Genomic DNA, 21,061 nt, shown 5'->3' on the forward strand with positions numbered 1-21,061 from the left:
GGTCTTCCCTCCCCATGCTGCAGGAAGTCGGCACTACTTCCATTTTCCCAAGAGGTAGTGTCAGCGCTGCCTACTCCTTGGGGGGTGGGAAGAATGGGCGCACCTGGAACACCTTGTGATCAACTGATCGTACCCCCACAGTCGATCACGATCAACGGGTTGGTGACCACGTGTTAGGGGCACACTCCAGGACTCCCATTGAGGATGCTCTCAGGGGAGAGGCTTGGCCAGGCTCTGCGGTGCCAGCACAGCTCAGTGGAAATTCTGGAGCTGTAGCCTGATGTGGCCAAAGCACTGACACATACACATACCTTGTGTGCCTGCCTGGCAGTTGGTTTCCAGGAATGCAGTCATTGCCGTGAGGCAAGAGAGGAGGGAGCTGCAGACTTGGCTCTGTAATGTGAGTGCCTCTAGGGAATGGAGGCAGAGAGACTGGGGGAGGGTGGGTTCTGAAACCCCCAACTCAGGGGAGTGCATTTGACACCACCACCTCCTGCCCACCCCACACATCTGGCCAGGCTCCTAAAGCTGTTTCAGAGGAAATCCTAGGAATAGGGATTACTAATGTGTGCTGTTGGGAAGGAGCCACCGGGGAGCAGCCCCCTCTGCACACCCTTTACTCCCCCTGCACATGCTTTCTCTCATTCACCCACACCCCTACTCCCCACTCACTTTAACCAGGGCCAAAAACATAATGCTCAGTGGAGTTGGCAGCTTGTTCCGTTTTTTTTTTTTTTTTTTTTTAAGTAGAAGGAACATTGCTTTTGGAAGCCCCACAGAAAATGGGAAGTAAGAGAAGGACCCTTAAAGAGATTTTCCTCCTGCTTCTCTGGATCTTTCTTAGTGTATGAGGAGAGATCAGAGATGCAGACACTAAAGGCATTAATGGCTTATTCCTAAAGCATGCGATAAACTTTTTACCTTTTTAATATTAGTAAAATTAGCTGAATTATTAATACTCTAGTTAGTCACAAAAATGTCTGATTCTTTTCTAAATCTGTCTGTGCTTTTTACCTCAATAGTTTATAGCAGTGAATTCTACAGGTGGTTGAAGCATTTTGTGTTTCTGGGATTATACGGGGAGAATTTCCTTTTATCTGTTTCAAATGTATCTCATCCTTCATCTATGTCCTCCTTAATACTCAGTTTGCCCTCATCTGATGCATACAGTGTCATGTCACTTCTTATAATTTTATATGTAAACACACTAGGCTTAATCTTTTCATTCTATACTCAAATGGAAATCTTTCCAGGCTTGTGACTATTTTCGTTACTATTCTCTGAAGCTCTTCTATTTCTTCTATATCCTTTTTCTGTAGAGTCTGTCAGGTTACTTGACCCCTGTAGGAACTGAGATCTCCGCGCTAACAGAAATGCGTCGTGTGAGTAATTGGAAAATCCCAAAGAATTCAAATTTGTTTGTGTAGTCAATTGTAACTTTGAGTTCTTGATGTTTGCATCTTTCCCCATTTCTTCAGCACTAGTGCCCTCTAATATCTAACAGTGTTGTTACAATGTGAGCCTATCACTTCTTGCTGTTTGCCCAGCAGTATGAGCTCCTTCAGCAATCTGAAAGCCATTATTTTTTCAAGCATTTATTTTGATAGGAAGCTCAATATTGGCATAATAATTTACTATGCTTGTAACTTATATTAAATTGCCAATAAGTATATCCTGGTGCAAAAACCTTAACCGTTCTTTAATTCATTGTTTCATGTTTGTGATTTGCTATGTTTTTAGTTAAAGGTAGCATAAAAATAGGTACCTATCTGTGCGTGCAGTATACTAGCTTTTTGTTCATGTTGATTAGTGGCTTGTTTGTGTGTAAGAGACTAACATGGCAGCTCGCATCTTTAACTATTTTGGCAAGCAAGTTGGAAGGTATCTTCTGTTTCTGGTGATTCACAATGAATAGTGCAAGTGTATGGGGGAGCCCATTTTTCTCATCACAGTAATTAACATAGTAAGAAATCTTTTGCAATGTATTGTATAAAATATAGTTAAATACTTGTAAATCGGGGATTCTCAAATTGGATCGTGATCCCGTTTTAATGGGGTCACCAAGGGTGGCTTGGACTTGATGGGGCCCAGGGCTGAAGCCAAAGCCCAAGCCCTGTTGCCCAGGGTTGAAGCTGAAATATTTAGATTTCAGCACTGGATGCAAGGGCTCAGGTTGCAGACCCCCTGGCTAGGGGTAACGGCCTTGAACTTGTGCTGTGTCCCTTGCATCCTACTCTGGGGCAGTGGAGCTCAAGCTTTGGTTCCCTCCTACCTGGAGCAGCAGAGCTTGGATGATCTCAGGCTTCCCTTCCTCCTCTTGGGGTTATGGAGTAATTTTTTTGTCAGCAGGGGGATGCGGTGTAGTGAAGTTTCTCTCTCAAATACTGTCCCTTTTTCAGAGAAATAGACATGCTGTTTTTAATCTTGAGGTCTTTCCTCAGTGACTTTAATGAGCATTTTCCTGCGTAAGAAGTGAGAGAGAACCTTTGAATCAGTCCCTTTTAACTTCCAGTATATTCTGTGTTTGATGATGAATTTCTGTCACTATACTAAATTACAGCTTTGAAGGAAATGGATGAATGCAGGAATCAGAATGTTGTGTACTAAGAACAGTAAACTGACCGAGGACTCGTGGCCACGTTGAAATCAATACCAGAACTCCTATTGACTTCAGTGTGGCCATGATTTCATCCCAGAGTTTTTGCTCAAGGCTTGACCTTGGGCAGGTCCCTTAACTTCTCTGTGCTTCAGGCAACTCATCTGTTAAAATGGATAAATTTTACACTCTTACACCACAAAGCATTGTGAAACTTGCTCATTTGCTGTACAAAATACTTTGTGCTCTCTGAGGGAAGGTGCTAGGGAAGAGCAAAGTGAGGGGTGGATTCTGTGTCTTCAGTCTTTGCTGAGAATGTGTTTCTGTTTCTAATTTGGCTTGCTTGATAGTGGAATATTTTGTTTTCTTACAGGATAGTTCAAGTTCTGTTGGATCAGGAGAATTTACAGGTGTGAAAGAACTCGATGATATTAGTCAAGAAATTGCACTGCTGCAGAGGTAAATCTAGTGGACTGTTCTGAATCTGGGAAAAGGAGGATTTTCCTTACTTATGATGTCCTTAAATTGCATAAGCATTTGTAATATCTGTGCTTTCCCAAAAAGACGAAACCTTTCTTAGTTTAGTATCAGAGGGGTAGCCGTGTTAGTCTGAATCTGCAAAAGTGGCGAGGAGTCCTGTGACATACATCTGACGAAGTGGGTCTTTGCCCACGAAAGCTTATGCTCCTACACTTCAGTTAGTCTATAAGGTGCCACAGGACTCCTTGCCGCTTTCTTAGTTTAGTTCATTGGGGAGTGATGCATTTATCAGTTCCATAGATTTTTGGGTTTTTTAAGTGTGTGTGGTTAAATCAAAAATAGGGCCCCATCACCTTTTATATAGCTGAACCCAATTGTTCACTATATTTTTTTATTTATAGCCATAGTAATTCATTGTGAAATGTCACTGCAAGGTAAGTCGAGCACATTTTGCATAAACTAAAATCTTCCTTTTCATTAAAATGGGACAGTTGAATGCCTGATTAGTAGAAGAGTTTCAATATTACTTCCTGTTTGTTACTGGTAATTATTACTTCTATCCGTCCTACATTGTCTTTTGAATGCTACAAGTCAAGAGCCTTATCTGTGTATCATTGAAGTTAATGGTTACTCCCACTAATTGCACTGAGCAGTTCCTAGAAGGTTCACTTGTAATCTAGAACAAGAAGCAATGGGCTTAAATTGAAGCAAGGTAGATTTAGGTTGGACATTAGGAAAAACTTCCTAACTGTCAGGGTGGTTAAACAATGGAATACATTGTCTAGGGGGATTGTGGAATCTCCATCACTGGAGATATTTAAGAGCTGGTTGGATAGACGTCTATTAGAGATGATCTAGATGGTGCTGGTCTAGTCTTGCTGTGAGGGCAGGAGACTAGTCTCGATGACCTCTCAAGGTCTCTTCCAGTTCTATGATTCTAGAGCATGAAATGAAAAGTGTGGTTGGTGGGATAGATTTGTCTCTCAAAGTGCAAGAGCATATTTCTTAATTACTTGTTAAAAGAATGACATAAATGTGGGATTACTTTTTCATCTGTGCATTGTTTACTAAGGAACATTTAATTGGTTTTTATAAAATATTTTCTTACTTCAGTTGTTTTCCCTGCAGAGAAAAATATTCATTAGAGCAGGACATTAGAGAAAAGGAGGAATCAATTAGACAGAAAACCAATGAAGTTCAGGTAAAAACTCTGGATTATTACTAATGACATTTCTTTGAAATTCTACAGAATGCACCGTCCATGTTTTAAACAGGTTTTGATTTTCTTTCACATTACTACTTTTATGAATTCATCTGGGTATATTTATTCTGGCATGGAGTGAATATCCTGTAGCAATGATTTAATTTTTGTGCTCTGTTGAAAACTTGTTTTGAGGCTGGTTAGTGTAAAATTCAAATAGTTTAGAATACTAGAGGATTTAATACTATTCGGGTCCTTGTAGGGGCTCAGGCAGAAGGTGGGGGGAAGGCGTGTGGGCAGGGCGTTTGGAAGGTATGCGGAGGGTCAGGGGTTGAGGATGCCAGAGTCAGAGTAGCCAGGGCAGGCAGGTTGCAGGAGTCAGGGCTGGTTGCAGATGTGAGAGCAGGGAGGTTGGGAGGAGTGGGGGGCTCAGGGATGCCCCGAGTCCAGCCAGGGCTGACCTACCCAGCCAGCAGCTGCTCCCCGGGCGGAGGGCGGGGCAGCGTCTGAGCTGCCTGACCCAGCTGGCAGCTGCTCCCCAGGGGTTGCTCAGCAGCTTCCTGAGGCCAGCCGGGGTGGCATGAGCACGGCTGCGTAGGGGCTGCCAATAGCAATGGGGGTTGCTCTGCAGCAGCAGGTGCCTTGTTACCTGGCTGGTGCCAGCTCCCCAGGGTCTCACAGCCGTGGGAGCTGAACTAGGCCAGGGCCAGAAGGGTGGCAGGGGCTGCATTGCCCACCCAGCACCCTCCTACCCTGTGTCCGGCACAGGGCCAAGGGCTGGGAGGAGTGGATTGTGCTGCAGTTGTGGAGTATGGGGACCAGCATGGGAAGGGGGGAGCAACAATGCCTGTCACTAGAACAGGGACCTTACCTGTGAAAGGTGACCACTGTCGTACAGGAATGGCCGCCACCCTTGTCGCTATTCTGCAGTAAAACTATGCATGCTAGCAGACCCCTTCTTTAGCTTTTTCTGAGAAACAATTTTATATCCAGGTGCATCCTGTTTTCTTGGCACAACCAAACCCTGAGTTAATAAAAGGAAGCTGCATAGCAAATTTGGTTGTCCTACGTTTTACCATTTAGGAAGAGTTCTTGAACAAACAGACTCCCAGACAGACAGATGCACAAACTGTTTCAAATATATAATGAATAATATACAATATTTTTAAGGTTAACCACTTGTTACAGTACATCAGTTAAGTATAGTCTATAACATGGAACTTTTTTCAGGAACTGCAAAATGACTTAGACAGAGAAACAAGTAACTTGCAAGAGCTGGAAGCTCAGAAACAAGATGCTCAAGATCGCTTAGATGAAATGGACCAGCAGAAAGCCAAACTGAAAGATATGCTAAATGATGTGAGACAGAAATGCCAGGAGGAAACACAGATGGTGAGTTACAGATGATCAAAATTACTCAAGATAGTTATACCCAAAGATGACTGCAGGGAATGACAAAGGGATCTCACTGGGTGACTGGGCAAGAAAATGGTAGAGGAAAGTCAACTTTCATAAATGCAACAAAATGTACACTGTAGAGTTGGGATTATGTTTTTCATTCCAAATTATGGGCTCTAAATTAGCTCTTATCACTCAAGAAAGAAAATATCCACTCAATGCGCAGCAACAGACTAAGAAGATAATGGAATGTTGGGAGCCATTAGACAGGGGAAGGGCAGCTGACAGAATTGCTGGGTCCCTGGGCAAGGCGGGGCTGGGGCCAGTTCCATGCTTCCGGAAAGGATGGGAGGCCTGGGGCAGAACAGGTAGGGCTAGAGGCTAGCCTCTCCCACCAGCCCTTCAATGCTGCCTGGGGTTCTACCAGCGATTTAAAGAGCCTGAAGCAACTGCCCCCTTTGCTGCTCCACCTGGTTGGTAAGCCTGGGCAGGGAATAGACAAAAAGACAGAAAATATCAGTCTCTCTATGTATATGTAAAAGTCCTTTTCCTGCGGAATGATTGGGTGACTTCATATGACATTCTACATCCCCAGGAGCCCTGACTACATGACTGCTCTGTGAAATGCGGGGGAGGGACAGTGGTGGCAGCTCCAGCCCCGTGTGTCCCCTGGACCAGTGTCCACCTGCATCTGGGCCCCGCCTCCAGCCTGCCTGGCCCATGTGCCTGCCATGTGGCTTTGCTCTGAGAGCTTGGGGGATGTGCTGCAGATCTCCTCCCGAGCAAGCAGCTCTGGTGTGTGCCGGTAACCTGGGCTAGGCCCCTGGCTCAGGCGCGCTCTTCCGGGAGCTCCATCTCTGTGTGCCCCTTGGAGCAGCAGCTGCCTGCCTCTGGGCCCTGGCCACACGCCTACTGTGCAGCTTTCCTCTGTGCGGCCCAGGCTCATGTGCTCTCTCCTGGGAACTCCATCCCCATTCGCTTTCTCAGTGTTCGCCTGCCTCTGGGCTTCCATAGACAGTAAAAGCATGGCACGCTAGCAGGGCAGATTCATATCTCAGCTTGCTGCAAGAGACTGAAAATGAGGAGTGGTCTGTGAGGATGAATATTTTGGCAGAAGCATTTTGGACAGTCTGAAGGTTGAGAGGCTGAGACAAGGTGCTAGAAACCCAGAGAAGAGGCGAGAGAGAGGAAGTGCCCAAGATATAGACAAAGACTATCAGACAAGTTGAGAACATCGTTTTTGCCACATTGAGCTTAATATGTAGCAGGCCACCTGCAAGAGGAAATGTTAGAAAGGTATATTTCAGTGGTTCTCAAAGTGTGGTCTGTGGACCTCTAATGGACTGCAGCCGCCTCCCAGGAAGTCCATGGCAGTCTGCAGGGAGGGGCCAATCAGCGGCTCAGCCCCCACGGTGCCATGGATTGGACCCCTGCAGGATCCCATACTCTGCAGGGTTAGAAACCCCAGGGTCACCTACTCACCCACCCCCACCTTGCTGCACTGCACCCAGCCTCCCTGCCTCTCCGTTTCCCTGCACCCTCCCAGCCACCTTGACCCCAGCCCTGTTCCCAGGGGCATCCTGCCCCCATTTCCCTGAACCCCCTCAGCCACTCTGCCCCCAGCTTTAGCTCCAGGCACTCCCTGCCCCCATCTCCCTCCCCCCTGGCCAGACACCCTACTCCCAGCCTTCTGCACCTCACAACCTCTTCCTTTTTGCACACCACCTCCCTCTCAGATCCTGCACCCCATCCCTATCCCACTCATTGGCAACCCTGTCCTGCACACTGTACCCCTAATTTTTGTCCCCACCCCAGAACCTAAGGGGATCTACAAAATCCACTAACTCTGGAATCCCAGAAAAGTAAATCTGGCCTATGGGAAGCCCAGAACATCAGAAAGATTGTATGGCTAACAGTTAGCAATTAGCTTTACTCATAGTTAGCCATCCAATCTTTCTCCTAAATTGCTAGCTTAACACTTTATTTTTGACTTTTTGTGCACTTTTTTTATTATTTGTAGTCTTTTGGTGAGCTGTTAGAAAGATTGTCTTTGTAAAAAGCTTTTTTGTATTTTTTTTATTCTGGCTGATAAACTTGCATTCAATTTTAAAAGAAATCTGAATCTAGTATTTGAGGAGTCCATCATACTCTTTTTTCATAATGATGAAGAAGAGACCCATCCAAAAGAATATTAGCTCTCATTAATGTCTAAAATTTTAGAGTCCTTAGGTAAGCTTGTGAACATGCTCAACTTTTAATGATACAGTTTTCAAAGGAAAACAAATTCCTAAAGATATACTGGTGCATAAGTACACTCCTCCCTATCACTTTCCCATCAGTTTTTGTTGGTGATTTGCGACCTTTATTTCCATCTTAATAGCTTATTTAATTCTTAGCCTACTCATTTGTATTATTCTTAAGGGCTGGTGGAAGGTTTTAATGCCTATAGATCTCCTATAAGATTTATCCAGTGTTGCTTGGGTCCTTAACTCAAATAGTTTTGTATAAAGGGGGATGAGAGGTTCAGTATGTAGGCTGCCCCGGCCCTCTCTCACCACAGCAGCTTAGGGTCAGGTGAGAAGCATCTGTCCATAGTTGCTGCAGCTGTCAAGGCCAGGGAAAGGAGTGCATGTCCCCCACCTGAGGGACAGAGACACACACACATGAACTCTCTGACATACAGTAGATAGGTGTTCCTTTTTTCCATACACACACCCCAGAGTCCCAGTAGAGTTATAGCTGTCTCGATCCCCATCTCTGGCCTCTTGCTGCCCTCTTGTAGTCCTTCTACAGTATAACTGTGCCTCCAATCAGCCCCTCCTTTCAATTTGATGAGAAACAATTGAATTCCATGTACGTCCAATTGTCCTGACACAACCAAACACAGACCTTACTGTAAGTTATGATAAAAGGAAGCTGCATACCAAATGTAGTGGTCCTAGCTCTTATTGTTTAGGAGGAGTTCTTGATCAGATGGATTTACAGTTGGCCGGCCAGACAGACATGCACATTTCTAAAATATATAGTACTAAAATATATAGTACTAGAAGACTTACCTAGGATTCTTTAGGACAGGGGGCTGGTAGTGTGGAGAGTGAAGGAGTCAGGATCTTGGGGCCGTCGGGAGGCTGGGCAGGAGGCTAGGCATGTGGGTGTGTGTGTGCGAGAATGATTGAGGGGTGAGGGGTTCAGGGCATGGGGTCACTCCAGCAGGGCTTTCTCTTGCCCCCCATCTGCCCTCATTTTTGAGGGGCTTTCTGTCTTCCCTCAGCCCCTTCAGCCACCAGGGGCCTTCTCCACCCCTCTGGCACTACAGCCAAGGGCTGGGGGTGGGGTAGAGAAAAGGTTTGGGGCAGGAGTTGCTACTTACTTGGTCTGGTGGCAGGCAAGATGGCAGAGCCTCAGCCCTTCTGGCTACTCTTGGTGTAACAGTTGTCTCCAGTGGTCACTCTTCATATAGCTCTCCTCTGCACTAACTGCCCTCAGTGGCCTCTCTCAGTATTGAGTCCCTCCTCTCTCTGTTCCTCCCTTTCTCAGTCCCCTCCCTTTCCATGTTATGGAAAACAGTCCCATTCCCAGCACTTCCCGTTTTCTTGGCACAACTACCCCTGGACCTTGGTTTAAGTGGGGGTAAGAGGAAGCTATGTACCAAATTTGATGGTTCTAGCTCTTACCGTTTAGGAGGAATTCTTGAACAAATGGATTCAGATGGACAGAACAAATGGACAGATGAACATTTCAGAAATATATAGATAGAAGATTTCCTTGTTCTTTTATTTGTGATGGATAAATAAATGGAAAAGAAAAGAAATACCCCAAGATAACTAATTGAATAATGTTCTGGACCTCGTGTTCATTTAGGTAACTTTGTTTTACTGGTATCTTAAAATTTCAGGAAGTATTTATTTGATTCAGTCAGTAGTTTCATACATCAAGATTTGTGTTTCTGTTCTGTATTGCTGCTTAAAGCCGCAGGCTTATAATGCACTGATGAAAATACAGATAAATGAATTTCCTTAATATCCCAATGAATAGGAAAAAGTTAATCAAAAGTGAGAAGTGAGTTAAGCAATAATATTCCTCTTGCCTTGTGGACTCTGTCAACATTTTCAAGTTATCCAACTAGATATTATTCAAGTTAGAGGTAAAAATGCAATTTTAGAGGAACCAGGCTCAAAGCCGGGAAGTTTGGTTCTGAGTCTTTTTGTTTTGTTTTGTTTTTTGTTTGTTTCAATATAGTAAGTTACATTATTGTAATGACCAACATTTTAAGTTTGCTTGTTCATTTATAACATGATTTCAATATAGTCAATATGTTGTGTTTTTAGAGAAAGAAACTCAGAATGGCTGATCATTTGGGTATATAGGAAACAGGAAATTGGTATAACACTTGTAAATTTAGTGCTGCAGAAAGCTGACCACTTTAATACACAGTGTATTTAAAAGAAAAAGTTATAGGCAAAGGAGTAATTCTCTCCTTTAGCTGAAATTTGGAATCTGCAGGAAAAGCACTAAAGCAGTGTTTCTCAAACATTTTTTTATAAAGAATAGCGATAGAAATGTAGCTGTGTTAGTCTGGTGTAGCTGAAACAAAAAACAGGGCTATGTAGCACTTTAAAGACTAACAAGATGGTTTATTAGGTAATGAGCTTTCGTGGGCCAGACCCACTTCCTCAGATCAAATAGTAAGGGTGAAGCTTGCCAGGTAACCATTTACCCATTCATATTCCTACCAGAATAGTGATAGAAACGTAGCCATGTTAGTCTGGTGTAGGTGAAACAAAAAACAGGACTATGTAGCAGTTTAAACACTAACAAGATGGTTTATTAGGTAATGAGCTTTCGTGGGCCAGACCCACTTCCTCAGATCAAATAGTGGAAGAAAATTGTCACAACCATATATACCAAAGGATACAATTAAAAACATGAACACATATGAAAAGGACAAATCAAATTTCAGAACAGAAGGGGGATGTTAATTGATAATGTGTTGGACAGGTTTAAGTTAAGCCCCCAACTTAAACCTGTCCAACACATTATCAATAAACTACAGCCTATACTGGAACAGGATACTAAACTCCAAGAGGCTCTGGGAGACAGACCCAGAGTCTTCTATAGACAACCACCTAACCTCAAGATGATTCTTACCAACAACCACAGGACATACTACACTAACACAAACCCTGGCACCTTCCCTTGCAACAAACCCCGTTGCCAGCTTTGTCCACATATTCACTCTGCTGATACCATTATTGGACCTAACCAAGTGAATTATAAGATCAAGAACACATATTCCTGCGCATCCAGAAATAAAATATATGCTATCATGTGCCGAAAGTGTCCATCTGCTATGTACATTGGACAAATGTCTCAAACACTTCGGCAAAGGATCAATGCCCACAAAACAGATATTAGACAGGATCACAAAGAAAAAACAGTTTCTTGCCATTTCAACCAGAAAGGACATTGTCTCAACGACTTGATTACCTGCATCCTGCTTCAAAGGCCTTTTAAGACTACACTTGAAAGAGAATCCTCTGAACTGTCATTCATACTTAAATTCGACACTTTACACCTAAGTTTGAATAAAGTCTCTAATTATCGTACCCATTACAAAGATAGCTTCCCCAGTTATCACCTCTAATATCATTAGCTTACAGACATTTACCTCCCCTCCCCAATCCCCCTTCTGTTCTGAAATTTGATTTATCCTTTTCATATGTGTTCATTTTTTTAATTGTATCCTTTGGCATATATGGTTGTGACAATTTTCTTCCACTATTTGATCTGAGGAAGTGGGTCTGGCCCACGAAAGCTTATTACCTAATAAACCATCTTGTTAGTCTTTAAAGTGCTACATAGTCCTGTTTTTTTTATAAAGTACCCCTTTAAAAAATTATAAGTACCCCCAGTACTTACAGTTTTCAGACACACAATTTTTTTTTTTTTTTTTACCATTGCAACCCATTTGTTTAAACAACTTAATCGTAGCCAGGTGGGCGATGAAATTTTTGGGTGTAAAAAGTACAAAATAATAAAGCACTGTAAAAATTAAAACCAAAATTCAGTTTTCTCCAAATTTCAGTTGTGTTGATGTACCTCCCAGACTTCTTTCGAATACCCCAAAGGGTACTCATACCACTGGTTGAGAAACACTGCACTAAAGGAGCTTTTAATAAGGTCTTAATGTGTGTCTTATTTCTAATATGTAATAGTTATCAGTTGCATTCCCTGGGTTTTATGCATATCAGTAGCTCTTAAATAGAGCTCTTTCAAGGGGTCAGCAAACGTGTGGATAAGGGGGATCTAGTAGCTAAAGTATATTCAGATTTCTAGATAGCCTTTGACAAGGTCCCTCACCAAAGGCTCTTAAGTAAAGTAAGTTGTCATGAAATAAGAGGGAAGGTCCTCTCATGGATTGATAACTCATTAAAAGACAGGAAACAAGAGGTAGGAATAAATTATATGTTTTCAGAATGGAGAGAGGTAACTAACCAGTGGTGTCCCCCAAGGGTCTGTACTGGGACCAGTTTTGTTCAATCTATTTATAAATGACCTGGAGAAAGAGGTTAACAGCGAGGTTGCAAAATTTGCAGATGATACTAAACTGCTCAAAATAGTTAAGACCAAATCAGACTGAAGAGCTTCATAAAGATCTCAAAAAACTAAGTGATTGAACAACAAAATGGAGGGATAGCTCAGTGGTTTGAGCATTGGTCTGGTAAACCCATGGTTGTGAGTTCAATCCTAGAGGGGTCCATTTAGGAATCTGGGGCAAATCTGTCAGGGATGGTAGTTGGTCCTGCTGTGAGGGTAGGGGACTGGATGCAATGACCTTTCAAGGTCCCTTCCAGCTCTATGAGAGAGGTATTTTTTAATGGACATTGGAAAAAATAATCCCAACTTTACATGCAATATGATGGGGACTAATTTATCTGTAACTACTCTGTCAGAGGTTGGGAATGGGTGACAGGAGAGGGATTGTTTGAAGATTACCTGTTCTGTTCACTCCCTCTGGGGCATCTGGTATTGGCCACTGTCGGAAGACAGGATACTGGGTGAGATGGACCTTTGGTCTGACCCACTATGGCCATTCTTATGTTCTTATATAAAAAAATCCTAACTCCAGATGAGTTTGAGAGTTGATTTTCTTTCCTTAGCTAGTTGATAGATCAGATGATGTAACATTTAACATAATGAAATATGAATTAATCATAAATAATTCATAATAATGTTACTATACGTTTAATTTGCATTCTGAATTAGGCATTGCATGACCATTTGTTTTTCAGATTTCATCATTGAAAATGGAGATTCTGTCTCAGGAATCAGATTTAAAATCACAGGAAGATGATCTCAATAGAGCAAAAGCAGAGCTGAATCGTCTCCAGCAAGAAGAGACTCAACTAGAACAGAGTATTCAAGCAGGAAAGGTGCAACTTGAAACAATAATTAAATCTTTAAAATCAACACAAGAAGAAATTAATCAGGTATTCTCTGTAGCCTTGTACATATCTTTCATCTTCCATTAAAACACAGTATTTTAGGAAGGGATGAACTGCATCTACAACGCAAATCCTGTAGAAGTAAAATAAATATGATTGTATAGGCTTTTGTGACTGTGGACTAGCAGTGGACTACAAGTTCATATAAAAAATTAGTTGGGAAAGTATTGTGACAATTTGACAGATGTATTTAGCCTCATGCAGATTTACTCCATACCTCTGTAATCCTGTGATAACCAAATTCCAGAGTACTGGAAACCCTTGTCATTCACAGTAGAGGTGTTCCTGACACCACCACGAATGGTGACATTCACAAATACTGGGGTCTGTGGTTCCTGGCCCCCAAGTTGAGCTTCCTGTGGTTCCTGAACTCACCACTGGGGCTAAGCTGCCGGGAGCCATGGTTAGTTCCCTGTGGCTCCCAAATTCACTGGCTCTCAGCAGGTGTAGGGAACTCACGGCAGCTGCCAGAAGCTGTGGTAAGCTTCCCAGCGGCTCCCAGCCCGCGTGATGAGCTCCCTGCAGCTCCCGAACTCACTGCAGAACTGGAAGCTGCAGGGAACTTGCCAGGACTCCCAGCTCTCCCCACCTTCCCAGGCTGATATGAGAGGAAACTCGCAAATATGCAGAACTGTGAATAGAGATTCGATGAATGGCAAGAATCTCCTATAACTGAAATACTCAGATTTTTCAATGAGCACTAGTTTTCATTCTCAAAGAGTAGCTAGTTGCTTGCTCATTCAAGTTTGTGTCTGATCCTGCATGATACTGAAGTATTTTTAATTATTTAGGCAAGAAGTAAGCTTTCTCAACTTCAAGAGAGTCACCAGGAAATCAGTAAAAGTATTGAACAAAATAATGAAGCTCTGAACGGAATTCATGGTGGTAGTATGACGAATTTAGCAGACATAAGTGAAGGAACTGCACAGAAAGAAAGAGGCAATTTTGGCGTTATGGTAAGACTGAATAAAAGTAACAAATGGATTTATGTTTCAATGCAGAGTGTAAAACACATTTTACAATAATTAGTTTTATAACTTACAGCTAAACTCAAATTGTAAAAAGATTTGTATTTAGTTAGTTATGTGGCTGTAACCTCTGCAAGACGGCACTCTCCAGCCATAGGCTTAAAACATAGTTCTCATGACAATTAATTCTTAGGTCCTAACTATGCTAGAAATAGTTTTCTGGTATAGCTAAACCATCAAACCATCCTACTGGAGATGTAATTTATACCAGTAAAATAACTCTTTTTGTTGGTATAGCTTATACCAGTTTTTCAGACTGAATAAGCTATATACTGCCTAAAGGAATTGTTGCCAGTGTAACTGCATTAACACAAGAACTTTTCCTGGCATAGCTATTGGTTAGGTTATTGATTTTTTTTTTCATATTTCTGTGTGACATCGTTGCAGCTATAAGTTTTAAATATGTTGTCCATCTGACTTTTGGGCTGAACAAAATGGGACAATTTTCTTTTAAATTCAACTACCTTCCCAGCTGCTCCCATTCCTATTGCACTTTACATATGTTTTTCCCTTTTTTCTAAAAAAAGGTATACAGGCTTCTGTTTTTCTGTAAGATGTGAGTTTTACACTTATACACTTAGCAATAAAATCTAAACCAGAGTATATCCAAAAAATAACATATTGGTTTCTTTTTCTTCCTCTAAAATACTCCCAACCATCAGTATTCTCTCATCCGGTATATTTATTTTAGATGTGTATGTTGCCTCCATATATTCCTTTAAAAACTTAAGAGCTTTTTTACTGGATTTCCTTTAGGAAGCTATTTCTAATACTAATCCTAAGTAAATTACATAACAACCAATATTTTGTTATAAAACACACATAATTTTGTATGTTCATTTCTCCAACTTTATCATTATATGGCATCCATCTTCTCTCTGTGTGTCCTCACCAGGAGAAGCCATCTTGCAAACCCTTCTGGAAATAAGATGCTTACTATAGGGTTAGCCTGAGTGTACCATGAGCTCCTATTCATAATTTGGAGGCCTATATAAGGAAAAAAGTCAAGTCAAAGAGATGTGCTGATAGATGGAATCTTGTTTGAACATAGCTCATTGTTCAACATTTGCTTTTATATCTGACTTGACCACAATTTATCCCTGCATAAGAGGAATGCTGAGATTTTTTTTATCTTTAAAAACACCTGTCACGTAAAATCTTTGGTAAAATTGCAAAGTAGTGAAAACCGTCTACAAAATACTCAGTTTGAAGGTAGTTTCAATAAAATTTTATTTTTCTATATGTATTAGTGTTTATTTTTTACCAAAATCAGATAATTTTATTTTGTTATTTTACTTTTTGATTATATAACAGTAAAAGTGTAATAGCTTTCTTAGATAATGTTTCTATCTTTAAGTATCCAAAGCACTTTGATCTATTTCAAAATAAATATTTAATAGTTATAGAATACCGCTATATTGTGCATTGTATATTTAGTACACTGGCCTAGTAAGCATTCAGAAAGTACTATACAGGCAGTCCCCGACTTACGCGGATCCGACTTACGTCGGATCCGCAGTTACGAATGGGGCTCGCCCCAGAGGACACGGACTGCGGGACCTTGCGGTCCTGCCGCCCGTGTACTCCGGGGCTTTCTCCACGTCTCCCTGGTCTGCAGACCAGGAAGACTTGGAGCAAAGCGGCGGAGGGGCTTGGGCAGCGGGGCAGCCCAGGCACGCCTGGGCTGCCCCGCTGCCCAAGCCCCCCCGCAGCTTTGCAAAGCCTCAGGGAAGCCGGCAGCGGGACAGCCCAGACGCGCCTGGGTTGCCCCGCTGCCCGAGCCCCCCCGCAGCTTTGCAAAGCCTCGGGGAAGCCGGCAGCGGGACAGCCCAGACGCGCCTGGGTTGCCCCACTGCCCGAGCCCCCCCGCGGCTTTGCAAAGCCTCGGGGAAGCCGGCAGCGGGACAGCCCAGACGCGCCTGGGCTGCCCCGCTGCCCGAGCCCCTCCGCGGCTTTGCAAAGCCTCGGGGGAAGCCGGCAGCGGGACAGCCCAGATGCCCCGCGGCTGTCCCGCTGCTGGCGTCCTCAGAGGCTTTGCTCCCCGTCTCCCTGGTCTGCTGGTTTCCAGCAGACCAGGGAGACGGGGAGCAAAGCCGCGGAGGACCCAGGCGGCGGGACCGCGGTGCGTCTCGGTCTTCCGCCCGCGTCTTCCTGGTCTGCTGGGGTGGGGGGGGGGGTGCAGCTAGTACTCTGCCCTGGGCTTCCTGGAATCAGCTGCTGATCAGTTTCAGCAGCAGCTGACTTGGGGACGCCTGGGGTTCTTAAGTTGATTCTGTATGTAAGTCGGAACTGGCGGTCAGTTTCAGCAGCGGCTGAATCTGGACGCCAGTTCCGACTTACATACGGATTCAACTTAAGAACAAACCTACAGTCCCTATCTTGTACATAACCCGGGGACTGCCTGTACTTTTCTGCCTTGAAGTACTTTGTCTCTGCTCAAGCAATAAAGGGGAAAAGACTTGAGAACGAAAGAGATTATCTTAGAATAGTGATGTTTTCATGGACTTGTTTTTTTAACACATCACTTTGCTGCACAGTCTTTGTGCGTGAATGGTTATTTATTGTTAAATAATTTCAAGTGGAAGTCTCTGGAATGTTGCTTTTATTTGTAAAGACTGAGAACTGCTTATTGGAAGAAAACTCCAATATATGTTCAGAAAAAAAATTATAAAGTATTTGTTTCTTTCCTGTTTCTTAATTCTTCCTGCCTCTTTTGTATTTATTTATTTTGCTGTTGAAAAATATAATTTTAGACTTATTCATTTGAGTTTTCTCTACTGAGGAACTTTAACTTTGTAAGTTCTAAGGCTTTGTCTGTAGTTCTTGCTGTTAGATGCTTTTCAACCATAATAAATATTTACTATCAAAATTGGAGCGCTATTGTGCAAAGTGTTGTACAAACATGGATAAGAAACAGTCCTTATTCCATAGAGTTTACTGTCTAAAACATTCAAAACAGGCAAAGACATGGGTACAAGTATATCTCATCTAAACAAATGCAGATGATGGAGAATTGACACAACTTTGTTAGTTACATGTGTTGTGGCTTGTTTTTTTAATTCAATCAAAATTGGCTTGACCTGTGCTAACAAAAAACACAGTTAAACTGTAAACTGTGCTACGGATGACATCTGTGAAGGAGAGCTAGTTAAGGTAGCATGTTTTTAGAAGGAAATCCATCCCCATTCTTGCATGCAGTGGCGCTGCAACTATTTTTAGTATGGGGTGCTGATTTGCACCCCCCCAACCTTTTTGCACCCCTCACTGCCCCAGGCTGGGGTCACACCTGTATTTGCCAACTTTCCCGGTTTCAGCATCTGGTCTGGAAGAGTTGGCAACCCATCCACAGCTGGAAGTGGCTGCTGAGCACCAGGCTAGTGACAGGACCCAGAGTGGCAGTGCAGCCTCTAGAGCAGGTGGCTTCAGTTTCCACTGATGACTGGGTGCAGACCCCCTGGGTACAATGGGTGGCAGGACCCCGAGGGGTGCTGTGGCTGGTGGAGCCAGGGGGATCCTGGAGGGGCCACCTGAAGGCCAGGACACGGAGCTGGTGGAGTCGGCAGTGGGCCTGGTCCATAGCCACAAGGAAGCTGGATGGAAAACCCAGGGCTGCTGCAGTCCTGAAACGCAGCTTCTCATGCCTACGCTTGCATGTCAAGTGCGTTGGGTTGGATCCATACAAAACAGTTTTGTTATAATTGTTCCTGCTTTGTTATAGCATAGAATAATAGGGCTGGAAGAGACCCCAAGGAGGTCACTGAGTCCAACCCCCTGCCCAAAGCTGGACCAATCCCAACTAAATCATCCCAGCCAAGGCCTTCTCAAGTCGGGACTTAAAAACCTCTAGGGATGGAGATTCCATCACCTCCCTAGGTAACCCATCCCAGTGCTTCACCACCTTCCGAGGGAAATAGTGTTTCCTAATATGCAACGTAGACCTCCCCCACTCCAATTTGAGACCCTTGCTCCTCGTTCTGTCACCGAGAACAGCCTGTCTCCATCCTCTTTAGAACTCCACTTCAGATAGTTGAAGCCCCCTTGTCTTCTGTAGACTAAATAAGCCCAAGTCTCTCGGCCTCTCCTCATAAGTCATGTGCCAGCTCCCTAATTATTTGTGTTGCCTTCCACTGGACTTTTTCCAGTGCATCCACATCCTTTCTGTAAGGATGGATCCAGCACTCCAGTGCCTCACCAGGCCTCACCAGTACCAAATAAAGGGGAATAATCAATTCTCTAGATCTGCTGGAAATGCTCCTCCTAATGCACCCTAATATGCCATTAGCTTTCTTGGCTACAAGGGCACACTGTCGACTCATATCTAGCTTCTCACCCACTGTAATCCCCAGGTCCTTTTCTGCCAAACTGCTACTTAGCCAGTCGGTCCCAGCGGGTAACAATGCTTGGGATTCTTCTGTCCCTAGTGCAAGCGCTTGTCCTTGTTGAACCCCATCAGATTTCTTTTGGCCTAATCCTCCGATTTGTCTAGGTCACTCTGGACCCTATGCCTACCCTCCGGTGTATCTACCTCTGCCCCTAGCTTAGTGTCATCCGCGAACTTGCTGAGGGTACAGTTTACCCTCTCATCCAGGTCATTAAAAAAGATTTAGAACAAAACTGGCCCCAGAAGTTACCCTAGAGATACTCTGCTTGATACCAACTGCCAACCAGACACCAAGCTGTTGATCACTACCCGTTGAGCCCGATGTTTGCATTCGCCTTACAGTCTATTTATCCAATCCAGACTTCTTTAATTTGTTAAAGCTTTGCTCAAGTCAAGGTATATCATGTCCACCACCTTCTCTATATTCATACCTCGTCATAGAAGTCAATCAGGTTGGTCAGACATGACTTGCTCTTGGTGAATCTATGTTGACTATTCCTGATCACTTTCCTCTCTTTCAAGTCCTTCAAAATGGATTCCTTGAGGATCCCTGCCATGGTTTTTTCAGGCACTGAGGTGAGGCTAACTGGTCTGTAGTTCCCCAGATTTTCCTTCTTCCCTTTTTTGAATACGGGCACTACATTTGCCTTTTTCCAGTCATCTTGGATCACCACGAGTTTTCAGAATTTATGGCCAATGGCTCTGCAGTCACATCAGTCAACTCCCTTAGCACCCTTGGATGCATTAGACCTAGTCCCATGGATTTGGGTATGTTCAGCTTTTCTAAATAGTTTAGTTCAGGAGTCTCAAAATTCTGACCCATGAGCCATCTGTGGTCCAAAGCACATGACCTGGTGGCCCAATGGGGGCATGTCCGAAACCATCCCCCCAAATCCGATCTTCTCCTCGATAGCACTCCATTCCCTGAGGGATCCATCCTTGAGGATTACTGGTAGGAATATCAAAAAACAGGACTATGTATCACTTTAAAGACTAACAAGATGGTTTATTAGGTGATGAGCTTTCGTGGGCCAGACCCACTTCCTCGAATCAAATAGTGGAAGAAAATTGTCACAACCATATATACTAAAGGATACAATTTAAAAAAATGAACACATATGAAAAGGACAAATCAAATTTTAGAACAGAAGTGGGATGGGGGGGGAAGGTAAATGTCTGTGAGCTAACATTTAAATGTCTGTGAGCAGACCTTTACCTTCCCCCCCCATCCCCCTTACGTTCTGAAATTTGATTTGTCCTTTTCATATGTGTTCATTTTTTAAAATTGTATCCTTTGGTATATATGGTTGTGACTATTTTCTTCCACTACTTGATCTGAGGAAGTGGGTCTAGCCCACGAAAGCTCATCATCTAATAAACCATCTTGTTAGTGTTTAAACTGCTACATAGTCCTGTTTTTTGTTTCACCTACACCAGACTAACCTGGCTACGTTTCTATCACTATTCTGGTAGGAATATGAATGGGTAAATGGTTACCTGGCAAGCTTCACCCTTACTGGTTACTAGTTAACTGGTACCCAGGAGCAATCACCGAACCATGGCCCGCTGCAGGCGGAGGACTGCTGCAGGCTCATGGGGACCAGGAGCAGAAGCTGGCTGCTCTGTGCACAGGGGGGCTGGGAATAGAAGCTGACCCACCAGCGCTAGAGTCTCCTTGCTTGTGCTGCAGGTCCCAGGTAGCCCCAAGTACAGAGGAGCCCCCCAAAGCATGGAGGGGCTAGCAGCTGGTAGCCCCAAACATAGAGGGGTGGGGGAGGGCTGGGACCAGGATCCTGCTTAATCCATTAACTGGTTAACCCTAAGATTTAACCAGTTAACTGATTAACCAGGATTTTACATCCCTAATTACTGGGAGACCGGTGCAGGGCAGCAGCAGGAGTCAAGCCCCCCTCGCTCCCAGCTGCAGCAGTGTTCTCTTTTTTCCTTGTGGCTCCCTTGGGAGATAGGGTGCTAGGGGAGGGATGAGTGAGGCAGTGGCAGGAAGGGACAGGGCTTGGGGAACAGGTTTGGATGCCCCCATGCCAGATTGCAAATCTGCTTCAGGCTGTAGATGGCCCATGGGCTGGGAGTTTGACACCCCTGATGTAGGTGGAGATCAGTATTCAAATATTTGTGGAAAGATGTATTTACCTTGGAAATTAAGATGTATTACATGGAGCTGAGGCTTTGTAAAAACTAGAGGAGCAAAATTTTAGGAAGTTTGTGAAGGCATATTAGAAATTAATACACAAAAATTAGAAACCCATTTTGTGTTCCGTATACATTTGATCTGTGTAGCCTCAAACACTGTATTTTGTAATACAGTAAAACTCCAGTAGTCCAGCATCCAATTACATGGCACTCCCCATAGTCTGGCATCAAAATGGCAAGAGCCTAGTGAGTGAGCTTCGGCAAAAAACGAGTCACAAGGCAGCAGTGGCAGCAGCTGAACCGCGTGAAACTGGATGGGAC

General features: G+C 43.7%; 1 protein-coding gene across 9 annotated transcripts in view; it reads left to right on the forward strand.

The window, feature by feature from the left end:
* EPS15L1 (epidermal growth factor receptor pathway substrate 15 like 1) overlaps positions 1 to 21,061 on the forward strand; it is a 118,929-nt gene that overhangs the window by 35,706 nt on the left and 62,162 nt on the right. For 5 of the 9 annotated variants that reach the window (XM_075903356.1, XM_075903360.1, XM_075903361.1 and 2 more), the window contains 6 exons: positions 1,320 to 1,382; positions 2,970 to 3,055; positions 4,190 to 4,277; positions 5,508 to 5,669; positions 12,968 to 13,165; positions 13,972 to 14,136. In XM_075903356.1, the coding sequence (XP_075759471.1) occupies positions 1,320 to 1,382; positions 2,970 to 3,055; positions 4,190 to 4,277; positions 5,508 to 5,669; positions 12,968 to 13,165; positions 13,972 to 14,136 (762 nt within the window). The remainder of the gene's footprint in view (positions 1 to 1,319; positions 1,383 to 2,969; positions 3,056 to 4,189; positions 4,278 to 5,507; positions 5,670 to 12,967; positions 13,166 to 13,971; positions 14,137 to 21,061) is intronic. The other 4 variants (XM_075903359.1, XM_075903362.1, XM_075903357.1 and 1 more) reach the window with 3 other exon arrangements.

Source organism: Pelodiscus sinensis, chromosome 19 (assembly GCF_049634645.1).
Source record: "Pelodiscus sinensis isolate JC-2024 chromosome 19, ASM4963464v1, whole genome shotgun sequence".
In the NCBI taxonomy this organism is placed as follows: domain Eukaryota; kingdom Metazoa; phylum Chordata; order Testudines; family Trionychidae; genus Pelodiscus; species Pelodiscus sinensis.